The sequence below is a fragment of the Diaphorina citri genome, unplaced genomic scaffold (assembly GCF_000475195.1).
Source record: "Diaphorina citri unplaced genomic scaffold, Diaci psyllid genome assembly version 1.1 scaffold270, whole genome shotgun sequence".
NCBI classification, from domain to species: domain Eukaryota; kingdom Metazoa; phylum Arthropoda; class Insecta; order Hemiptera; family Psyllidae; genus Diaphorina; species Diaphorina citri.
Window position 1 is genome coordinate 133,853 of NW_007377707.1, and position 11,962 is coordinate 145,814.

Below are 11,962 nucleotides of genomic sequence, written 5' to 3' on the forward strand. Positions count from 1 at the left end.
AATAAAATACCGACTACTATCAAAGAATCCGGACTACATTCGTTTCAGGTCTCCCGTACGATAAAACACTGAATGGATCCAAGACTAAGGACTGAATCACCCAGCCAAGTGAAACGCTGGGAGAAATACAATGCGTACGCTAATATCACGCTACAATGCTGATAGTAAACATATCGAAACCGGAGGAATCGATTGTGATATCGATAGTGAAAATATCGATTATTAATGACCAAAATTATCTGGGTTTAAACCTGGTTTAAGTTTGATTTTTTTTTTCTTTTTTTAGAGGTTTGATAGAGGGAACTGTAACTGCTAAGGTCTTATCGTCCCGAAAGCGAAGAGAGAAGGAAGACAGTATAGGAGAAAGCCAGGTGTTCCAAGAACGAACATAAAAAAAAAATCCATCGGTCATTTAACTATTCCTATTATTTTATTTTTATTTATTTACAAAGCACTTTACAACTGCGGATTACAAAAACACTCCCCCTGTTTAGACTGCGGGAGTAAAGGGACTTTTCAGTCTCATTCTCGCACTATAAGCAGGGTATATTCTATTCTAAAAAAATCGATATTGAAAAATCGATTAATCGAATCGACACCACTTTATCAATCCCATTATACGCGCAAGTCAACGGTAGTAGGACAACCCTCCCCCTCTATATGTGTCATAAGCACGGGGGTTGCTAATCGATAAGACTAGGGTTCAAACTGAGAGGGGGATGAAGCAGAGAGAGGGGAGAAAAATGATGTTCATCATGAAATTCATGAATGATTAGGGGATTATTTATTATCCCTTTTTTTACTTCCCCTATTTTTCTTCTTCTTCCTTCTCCTTTTTCTCCTTCTTCTTCTTCTCCTTCTCCTCCTCCTCCTCCTTCTAAACACGGTACATTCTATTCTTTAGAAAAGATCCCAAGATCCGAGGTCCAACGCGTTAACCACTAATCTCTGAGCAACCTCCGTGGCCGAGTGAGTATCACACTAGGCTTGCACGCAGGAGGCCCGGGTTCGATTCCCGGCGGGGCCGAAGTTTTTTTCGGCTCTGTGCTTGGAGTTCGGGGTTCTGTGCTTGGAGTTCGGAGTGCACTCAGCCTCGTAAAGACAATTGCTACTTTAATCGAGTAGCGGCCAGTGGCAGCATTACCAGTGTATAAAAATTATTAAAATGTGGAAATTGATTTCAAAGGAGGCACTCAGTAATGTTGTGATATCCACAAAAATTGTGAAAAAGCTCTGCTTTACCACAAAGAATTTGAGATTTTGATTTAGCAGTAGCTACTTTAATCGAGTAGCGACCAGTGGCAACATTACCAGTGTAAAAAAATTATTAAAATGTGGAAATTGATTTCAAAGGAGGCACTCAGTAATGTTGTGATATCCACAAAAATTGTGAAAAACCTCTGCTTTACCACAAAGAATTTGAGATTTTGATTTGAACTAAACCACTGGTAACTAAGGTTGTGCTTCTAAATTTACAACATTTTCCGTAGCAACCTTCGCGTCCTGCTGAAAATAGTTTCACGATCCTCAGGCTTGGTATCTACAGATGGTCCAGATTTCAAATACTGATCCAGCCTCGTAGGGTAATCTGTCATAATGGCGTTGACTCCCAACTTAGAGGCGGCCTCGAATTCTTCTTCGTTGTTTAGAACCCATAGGTAGACCTGAAACACGGAAAAAAGCTTTTTATGAACTCCTTATGACAGTGGTGATAGCATTGAACGTGTACTCTGTCGTCGATCTAGCAGGATAGCTCGATAAATTTCCAGATTTCAAATACTGATCCAGCCTTGTAGGGTAATCTGTCATAATGGCGTTGACTCCCAACTTAGAGGCAGCCTCGAATTCTTCTTCGTTGTTTAGAACCCATAGGTAGACCTGAAACACGGAAAAAAAGCTTTTTATGAACTCCTTATGACAGTGGTGATAGCATTGAACGTGTACTCTGTCGTCGATCTAGCAGGATAGCTCGATAAATACTCTGGTTCCCATTGGATCCGTTGAGCAACGTTGGGCGTGGTTGGTAACCGGATGGGTGACCATCTGGACAATCTCGTGTTTTTTTTTTCAATTTCCCTCTCAAATTCTCAATGAAATGTGCTTTTTTTCGTGGGAAGAGGTTGGTATATTCGAATGAGTGGCCATCTGTGCTCCTGGCTATTCCTGGTCCTACTCTTGTTGTTTTTATTATTATTATTATTACTTTTATATAGTTCATTATTATTATACAAAGCACTTTACAATTGCGGATTACAAAAAGCACAAAAAAACTCCACCTGTTTAGACTGCAGGAGTAAAGGGACTTTTCAGTCTCATTCTCGCACTATAAGCAGGGTATATTCTATTCTAAAAAAATCGATATTGAAAAATCGATTAATCGAATCGACACCACTTTATCAATCCCATTATACGCGCAAGTCAACGGTAGTAGGACAACCCTCCCCCTCTATATGTGTCATAAGCACGGGGGTTGCTAATCGATAAGACTAGGGTTCAAACTGAGAGGGGGATGAAGCAGAGAGAGGGGAGAAAAATGATGTTCATCATGAAATTCATGAATGATTAGGGGATTATTTATTATCCCTTTTTTTACTTCCCCTATTTTTCTTCTTCTTCCTTCTCCTTTTTCTCCTTCTTCTTCTTCTCCTTCTCCTCCTCCTCCTCCTTCTAAACACGGTACATTCTATTCTTTAGAAAAGATCCCAAGATCCGAGGTCCAACGCGTTAACCACTAAACTTCTGAGCAACCTCCGTGGCCGAGTGGGTATCACACTAGGCTTGCACGCAGGAGGCCCGGGTTCGATTCCCGGCGGGGCCGAAGTTTTTTTCGGAGTAGCCATCATCTGTGCTCCTGGCTATTCCTGGTCCCACTCAGACTAGAAGAAGTCAGTGTGAGTAATCATACAGTTTGTCAGTGATTGGAAGGTAAAACATGTTTTCGGAATGTGGCTATAGCAGTTGAAAGTGACGTAAAACCGCCGAATAGGTAGGTATAACTGTTCAACCGTTTTGATTTGGCGGGCGGAGCTCTACAGCGCTTCTTAATATGTGATATACATATACATAGTTTAAATTGAAAATTCAATGTGGAAATGGAATTTAATCTTACGTGTATTCCTCGCTTTTGCAAATGCTCGAACAGGGATTTTCGAATGAGCAGGAAGTCAACCAATTGTACCAGGCGAGGCTTAGAAGCTACACTGGTCACTTTAAGATACCTGAAATTGAAGATATGCCGTTCATGTCACTCATCCATTTAGTGGCCTTGCTCGGCGTAGCTTAACAAAAACCGAACCAAAAAATAGCCTATAACCTTCACGGGAGTGCAAGCAATAAGTTGACAAAGTTTTATAGCAATCGGATGAGCGGTTTGGCCAGGCATAAAGTCCGAACAACACACACGCACAAACAAATATTCATTTTTAGTCCGTCCTTCCTTTATTATTACAATAGTAATAAAAAGGTATAAGGGACGGACTATTGTATTCGCTTCGGTGTCGTCTGTGTATTCTGTCACTCTGTCCCCATAGAAGGACTTATCCAAACCTAGTCGACCTATATATCAAATTAAAGGTCTTTTTACCAGGAACACGAAAATGGTGGTGCAAATTTTGTCCAAAAAACCATAAAGCCGAAAAACCAAAAAAACCGGTTTTTGGGGGATTTTTTTCACATTTTCTGACACAAATGAGCTCTGATCTTGAAATTTGTCGCGACGACCTATGAACTCAAAGCGAGAAAGTTTTAGATAACACTTCAGTCGTTAATTTAAGACCGGTTTTAGCGTCATCTATGTTAAGCTACGCCGAGCAAGGCCAAAAAATGGATGGGTGACTTAAAGGATTAAAGGGAGAACGGGCTCTAGTCTTGATTTTAAATCAAAATCATTACATAAAAGTAAAACCAAAAAATCAAATCAAGAATAATAATAAACTGAAAATTAAACAAATTATGTAGGTACATAGATAGGTACTGATTTTCTCTAATCACTACGGGCTAAAAAATTCCCGGAGGGACGGACCCAGCTTGTTAAAGAATTAGAGGCAACTGGTTTACATTTTACCTTTGAAAGTCAAATAACAAGCTGGGCCCGTCCCTCCGGGAATTATTTAGCCCGTAGTTTATTCGATCAGTACCTATGTACCTACCTAATTTGTTTAATATTCAGTTTATTATCATTATTGATTTGATTTTTTGATTTTACTTTCATGTAATGATTTAAAATCAAGACTAGAGCCCGTTCTCCCTTTATTCCCAATATAAGGTTCAAGTCACCCATCCATTTATTGGCATTGCTCGGCGTAGCTTAACATAGGTGACGCTAAAACCGGTCTTAAAATAACGACTAAAGTGTTATCTAAAAGTCGCTTTGAGTTTATAGGTCGTCGCGACAAATTTCAAGATCAGACCTCATTTGTGTGAGAAAATGTGAAAAAAATCCCCAAAAACCAGTTTTTTTGGTTTTTTGGCTCTATGGTTTTCTGGACAAAATTTGCACCACCATTTTCGTGTTCCTGGTAAAAAGACCTTTAATTTGATATATAGGTCGACCAGGTTTGGATAACTCCTTCTATGGGGACAGACCGACCGACAGACCGACTATTATTATTTTTATCGTCCCGAAAGCGAAGAGAGAAGGAAGACAGGACAAGAGAAAGCCAGCCGTTCCGAGAACGAACTTGAAAATGGTTTGGGATAAAATACGCCCCGGGCGGGAATCGAACCCGCGACCTAGCGCTCCCTTCCAAGCTAACTATGCTGGCGGGTGAGTAAGCAGTAAGGTGCTTTATTCACAACAGACAGAAGGTACCTATACTCGGTACATAGTTTGCGCCAGTTTACTTACCTGTTTGTAAAGCTTCTTGGATATTTTCGAGTTCACATGGCCCCACACGGTGTGCTGAGTTCGATTATATCGATTTATCAACCGGGACACATGTTCGATTAATCGGTCATCGTTATCTTTGATATCGATATTGATAGGAACACTAGGGAAGGTTTGGAACACTTGTTCTAGGCTGGGGATTCGCCGATCCGTCTGATCTTTACTCTCGAAAGTGACGCCTGGAATTAAGGAGAAAGTGGTTAGGTGGAAGAATTCAATACCTTGTTTATCCTGCCCGAATAGGACTGAAACGTCCCTTTGCCCCAGCAGTCTAAACAAGATCTCATTTACTTGCTGGGATAATAAATGATTTTAATAATCATAGACTCTTGAGTGGAAGGCAACCACTAGGCGAGGTTAACGCCTTAGGCGTTCTCTACCACCTAACCCTTAGAGCTCCATTATTATGTGGTCAAATTCTCAAATAAATGAGGATAAAATTCCATTCCTCGGCTGGGATGGAACCCGCGCCCTCCTGATTACCAGGCGAGCGTCTTGACCACTACACCACCGAGGCAGGCCGAGGATTCATACAAATGTGAAATAACAAATCGTTAAAGGTGCGTCCACACACACACACACACACACACACACACATAAATGACGCGACGGTCGTCGATCGACGAGGTGAATCCATCTTATCGAGACAGTGTGGACGGTTTCAGTCATCGATCGACCGTCGACTATGTGTGGACACAGTCTCATACCTGAAAGACCTTAATCGGCCAATACAAGACAGGCGTCTACCTTGTAAGCGCTAGGTCGCGGGTTCGATTCCTGCCCGGGGCTAACTTTATTCGTTCTCGGAACGGCTGGCTTTTTTCCCCCTAATATCTTGTCCTTTTTCTCTATTCGATTTCGAGAGAATGAGAACTCCGTTGTTACAATAAAACCATATAAAAAAGACTGATAAGTGCCCCTTGCAGATCTACACCGCCTACACGTAGGTAGGTACAATCAGGCACTAGCTCATTCCCATATATGGATTAAAGTTAATAATAATAATAATAATAATATATTGGAAGATTTATTATTATCTAGTCTGTTTTTTTTTTTTTTATTTTATTATTATTAGATTTGACCTAAGACCCGACCATAAGGCCCCCATGGTCACTTACTTTTTGAATATTTGTGGCAGAAATATCTCCAGATGCGTTTCCTTGATGGGAACGAACGGCAAAAGTCCGGAATAGTAGAGGAACAATAGTTGAGCAACTCGCTGCATGGAGAAAAACCGGTTCACTTCCGGATTCTGAAAAGGAAAATAGAAATAAAATTATTGTGAGAGACTTTTACAGGTTTGCTAGAGGGAACTGTAATTGCTCAGGTCTTGGTGGTGTAGTGGTCAAGGCGCTCGCCTGGTAAACAGGAGGGCGTGGGTTCACTAGAGGGAACTGTAATTGCTCAGGTCTTGGTGGTGTAGTGGTCAAGGCGCTCGCCTGGTAAACAGGAGGGCGTGGGTTCAATCCCAGCCGAGGTATGGAATTTCCTCAATATAATTTGAGAATTTGACCACAATAATAGTAGTAGCCTACTGCTGGAGTAAAGGGACTTTTCAGTCCTATTTAGTGGTCAAGGCGCTCGCCTGGTAAACAGGAGGGCGTGGGTTCAATCCCAGCCGAGGTATGGAATTTTATCCTCAATGAATTTGACCACAATAATAGTATAGTAGCCTACTGCTGGAGTAAAGGGACTTTTCAATCCTTTGCGAGCAGTATAAATAAGCACTATTATTATTATCGTCCTGAAAGCGAAGAGAGAAGGAAGACAGGACAAGAGAAAGCCAGCCGTTCCGAGAACGAACTTGAAAATGGTTTGGAATAAAATACGCCCCGGGCAGAAATCAAACCCGTGACCTAGCGCTCCCTTCCAAGCTAACTATGCTGGCGGGTGAGTTAGCAGTAAGGTGCTTTATTCACAACAGAGAAGGTACCTATACTGGGTACATAGTTTGCGCCAGTTTACTTACCTGTTTGTAAAGCTTCTTGGATATTTTCGAGTTCACATGGCCCCACACGGTGTGCTGAGTTGCACACAAAAAACAGCACTTTAATATTATTTCAAATATCGTACGTAATCTCTTAAATAAATTCAAAATTTATATAAAATCACAAACGAATGTTTTTTTACCATAGTTCTCACAAACGGACTGATTGCAACTGATTGACCTTAGTAGTGAAGTGTAGTTTTTATACTAGCAGGTAGAAAAAGTTCAAGTCGGCACACAAAAAACAGCACTTTAATATTACCTATTTCAAATCTCGTAATCTCGTAAATAAATTCAAACGAATGTTTTTTACTATAGTTCTCACAAACGGACTGATTGCAACTGATTGACCTTAGTAGTTAAGTGTAGTTTTTATACTAGCAGGTAGAAAAAGTTCAAGTCATCTCAGAGTGACGTGTTTATGAGTCATCTAGGTAACGTTGTGTCTGCTATCTTCGGCCTTCTAGGACATTCGAGTTGTTTCAGTGAAGACAGCAAGTCTCAAACTTTTTTTTTTTCAAAAGAAGTTTGATAGAGGGAACTGTAACTGCTGAGGTCTTATCGTCTCCAAATCGAAAAAAAACGAAGACAGGAAAGGAGAAAGCCAGCCGTCCCGAGAACAAATATTATCTGTTCAGGATAAAATCCGCCCGGGGCGGGACGAACCCGCGACCTCGCGCTTACAAGGCAGACGCGCTACCAACCAAGCGAACTAGACTGGAACGCCATCATTATAAGGCCCGTCGTACAGCTTTAAAATTTAAATTGGATGTAGTGTCTATTTGTCCAAACTTACGAAATGACACTTCTAAAGTTTGAGAACAGCTGTTAGAAGAAAGAAAACTGCAATCTCATGGTGATGAGAATAAATATGCCTTGGATTTGGGATGTGATGCAACTTTATAGTTTAGTGTTAACATGTGAGGGAATGTAAACAACATAACGTGATGTGATGAATCATGTTGTAATGACAATGTGATTTTATTTTTGGGAGACAAACACCTTCATATTTATACAAGCTTCTATGATCTATTTTATTTTAAGTATTCATCTAAAGTTGATGATCCAGGATTCCACACTCCACAGGTTTTACAACTTGGTACCTAGTACCTACCCAATTAATATACTAGTTTTGCAACTTACGTACTCCGTAGTCTAGCGGTCATTACACTGGCCCGGCATAGTAATAATAATAATAATAGTGCTTATTTATACTGCTCGCATAGGACTGAAAAGTCCCTTTACTCCAGCAGTAGGCTACTACTATTATTGTGGTCAAATTCTCAAATTATATTGAGGATAAAATTCCATACCTCAGCTGGGATTGAACCCACGCCCTCCTGTTTACCAGGAAAAGAAGAGAATTAAGTAAATTTTGGGAGAGAGAAATTTTGGGAGAGCAGAAAGTAAAACCCACGCCCTCCTGTTTACCAGTTGAGCGCCTAGACCACTACACCACCGAGGCAAGTTTGTTAGGTTAACACCACCAAGTAAGTTAAGCGTTAGGTCCCTTGCATAGGTAGGTATACCTTATTAACTTATTATTGATTGATTGATTAACAAATCAACGGGTAAAACCCATGTATGTTATTATTCTATAATTCTTTATTAGGATTATTATTCTATAATTCTTTATTAGGATTTATTTACAATGTAATACAAATACCTTCTTAGGTTTACCATTGGGATTAGCCGAAACTCATACCTGGATCAAAGTCAAGCGTCAGGTTGGTCTTCAACGGAGGCAGATCCTGGAAGTCGATCTGTTGAATACTCTGGTTGAGTCCGGTAGATCGCGTTAGGTTCAGATCATGGGCTACTACCACCACGTTATCCCTGGTCAGATGAACATCCAGTTCTAACATATCCGAGCCGTTCTGGAGCGCGCTGAAACCGGAAAATCGGTCACGAATCGCGTTAAAAGTCGGTCAGTCATCGGTTTTAAAAATCGGTTAGTTGTCGCTTTGAAAAATCGGTCAGTCATCGCTTTTAAACATAGGTAAGCCATATCGCTTCTATTAAATATCGGTGAGTCATTGCTTTTAAAAATCGGTAAATTGTCGCCTTTAAAAATCGGTAAGTTGTCGCCTTTAAAAATCGGTAAGTTGTCGCTTTAAATCGGTAAGTCGTCGCTTGAAAATCGGTCAGTCATCGCTTTTAAATCGGTAACTTTTAAAAATCGGTCAGTCATCGGTTTTAAAAATCGGTTAGTTGTCGCTTTTAAAAATCGGTCAGTCATCGCTTTTAAAAATCGGTTAGTTGTCGCTTTGAAAAATCGTTCAGTCATCGCTTTTAAACATAGGTAAGCCATATCGCTTCTATTAACATTGCTTTTAAAAATCGGTAAATTGTCGCCTTTAAAAATCGGTAAGTTGTCGCTTTAAATCGGTAAGTCGTCGCTTGAAAATCGGTCAGTCATCGCTTTTAAATCGGTAAGTTATCGCTTTTGAAGAAAATGAAACCAGCTCAGTTAGCTTGGAGGGTAGCACGCCTGCCTTGTAAGCGCTAGGTTGCGTGTTCGATTCCCGCCCGAACTTATCCTGAACGGATAGTGTTTGTTCTCAGAAGGGCTGCCGTTCTCCTATCCTGTATTTCTTCGATTTCGGGACCATAAGACCTTAGTAGTTACAGTTTCCTCTATCATACCTCTTCAAAAAGAAGAAGAAGAAGAAGAAGGAAACAAAGGTCTGGCGGGGGACTTCACACAGGGAGGATACCTGAAATTTCCCTTGCTAAAGAAAGAAAACACCTATACTGGGTACGTGGTTTGCGCCAGTTTACTTACCTGTTTGTAAAGCTTCTTGGATATTTTCGAATTCACATGGCCCCACACGGTGTGCTGAGTTCGATTATATCGATTTATCAACCGGGACACATGTTCGATTAATCGGTCATCGTTATCTTTACCTATACTCGGTACATAGTTTGCGCCAGTTTACTTACCTGTTTGTAAAGCTTCTTGGATATTTTCGAGTTCACATGGCCCCACACGGTGTGCTGAGTTCGATTATATCGATTTATCAACCGGGACACATGTTCGATTAATCGGTCATCGTTATCTTTGATATCGATATTGATAGGAACACTAGGGAAGGTTTGGAACACTTGTTCTAGGCTGGGGATTCGCCGATCTGTCTGATCTTTACTCTCGAAAGTGACGCCTGGAATTAAGGAGAAAGTGGTTCGGTGGAAGAATTCAATACCTTGTTTATCCTGCCCGAATAGGACTGAGTCCCTTTGCCCCAGTAGTCTAAACAAGATCTCATTTACTTGCTGGGATATTATAAAATCAAGATCCATTCACTCATTCACATTTCATACTTATTCACACACTGATCGCTCTATCTCCTGAACCACAACACCTAGAAAGCTGAAATTTGGTAGGAATATTCCTTTTATGGTCTAGGTGTTGTCGTGAAGGTGAAGGTAAATGACATATTGATTTAATTCAGGAAATTAACAACCTTATCCAAGAAAAGATAATCATTTTCTTTACTGTGGTAAAGGTACTTATGAGTCTCTCCAAAGCCTTTTCAAAAAGGTTGTTTCTCCTTTTTTCCTCCCTTTTGGTAATCATTTTCTTTACTGTGGTAAAGGTACTTATGAGTCTCTCCAAAGCCTTTTCAAAAAGGTTGTTTCTCCTTTTTTCCTCCCTTTTCAAAAGTGAATAAATACAATTAATTAGCTAGGTTTTTAACAAACACAGTATGTATTTTCATTTGGAGTCTTTTTTTATATACATAGGTACATATTGTTGTGTATGATGGTGGTTTCGAACCAGTGTATTTCGGTTTTCCAATATCCAATATTGGCTAGAGTGAATTGATTCAATCCTATACAGTTTGTCAGTGAATGGAAGGTAAAACATGTTTTCGGAATGTGGCTATAGCAGTTGAAAGTGACGTAAAACCGCCGAATAGGTAGGTAGAACTGTTCAACCGTTTTGATTTGGCGGGCGGAGCTCTACAGCGCTCCCTAATATGTGGTATACATATAACATATAGATAGTTTATATTGAAGATTCAATTTGGAAATGGAATTTAATCTTACGTGTATTCCTCGCTTTTGCAAATGCTCGAACAGGGATTTTCGAATGAGCAGGAAGTCAACCAATTGTACCAGGCGAGGCTTAGAAGCTACACTGGTCACTTTAAGATACCTGAAATTGAAGATATGCCGTTCATGTCACTGGGAGGTAGAGGAGGTGGCCGGGGTGGTGGTGTTGGTGGTCGAGGAGGATACCGAGGCAACAGACCGGACGGACGAGGCAGTGACATGAATGAATCCCGTATGGGAGGAGGAGGTGGTGGTGACAGATATTTCACCGAGAAAATAATGGCCATTCAAGGTCCAACATTGGATTTACCCCCCAGTGAACCCCAAAACAAGGACATCAAGTTTGCTAACAATTGCAGACTTTACCTGGGAAATATTGGAGGTGACATTACTGAAAATGATATCATTGAACTGTTCAAACCATATGGTGAAACTCAGGAGCTTTTCATCAACAAGGAGAAAATGTTTGGGTTTATCCGTATGGATTACAAGCACAATGCTGACAAAGCTAAGGCTAAACTGGATGGTCATGTGTTGAAAGGACGCTCTCTAAAAATCCGCTTTGCCCCCATCAATGCTGCTATCAAGGTGAAGAACCTTACATCTTGTGTTACAAATGAGCTGCTTGAATTGGCATTTGGTGTGTTTGGTGACATTGAACGTGCAATTGTCATTGTTGATGAACGTGGAAACTCCAAGTGTGAAGGAATTGTTGAGTTTGCTCGTAAGCCAGCTGCTGCCCAAGCTCTGCGGAGATGTGCTGAAGGTTGTTTCTTCCTAACACAATCCTTGCGTCCAGTGATTGTGGAACCATTAGAGTTGACAGATGAGATTGATGGTCTGTCAGAGAGAACCATTAACAAGAAGACCCCAGAATTTTACAAGCAAAGACAAGTTGGACCAAGATTTGCAACAGTGAATAGTTTTGAGTTTGAATATGGATCCAGATGGAAGCAGTTACATGAATTGTTCAAACAAAAAGAAGAGGCACTTCAACGGGAACTTAAGATGGAGGAAGAGAAACTTGAAGCCCA

The 11,962-nt window shown here is 40.6% G+C and overlaps 2 protein-coding genes across 4 annotated transcripts in view; one reads left to right on the forward strand and one right to left on the reverse strand.

Annotated features, from left to right (window-relative positions):
• Nucleotides 1-1,355: 1,355 nt before the first annotated feature.
• LOC103506890 (lysophospholipase D GDPD1-like) overlaps nt 1,356-11,962 on the reverse strand; it is a 15,507-nt gene continuing 4,900 nt past the window's right edge. The window contains exons 3-8 of the mRNA XM_026821870.1: nt 9,932-10,033; nt 9,658-9,773; nt 6,004-6,137; nt 3,110-3,218; nt 1,764-1,878; nt 1,356-1,549 (exon numbers count right to left, since the gene is read on the reverse strand). Of these exons, the coding sequence (XP_026677671.1) occupies nt 1,473-1,549; nt 1,764-1,878; nt 3,110-3,218; nt 6,004-6,137; nt 9,658-9,773; nt 9,932-10,033 (653 nt within the window). The 3' untranslated portion in view covers nt 1,356-1,472. The remainder of the gene's footprint in view (nt 1,550-1,763; nt 1,879-3,109; nt 3,219-6,003; nt 6,138-9,657; nt 9,774-9,931; nt 10,034-11,962) is intronic.
• Nucleotides 11,069-11,962, forward strand: part of LOC103506883 (protein no-on-transient A) — a 47,486-nt gene continuing 46,592 nt past the window's right edge. For all 3 annotated transcript variants that reach the window (XR_003390832.1, XM_008471306.2, XM_026821871.1), the window contains exon 1: nt 11,069-11,962. Coding sequence is in view for 2 of the 3 variants with exons in the window: in XM_008471306.2 (XP_008469528.1) it covers nt 11,148-11,962 (815 nt within the window). In the remaining variant the exon portion in view is untranslated.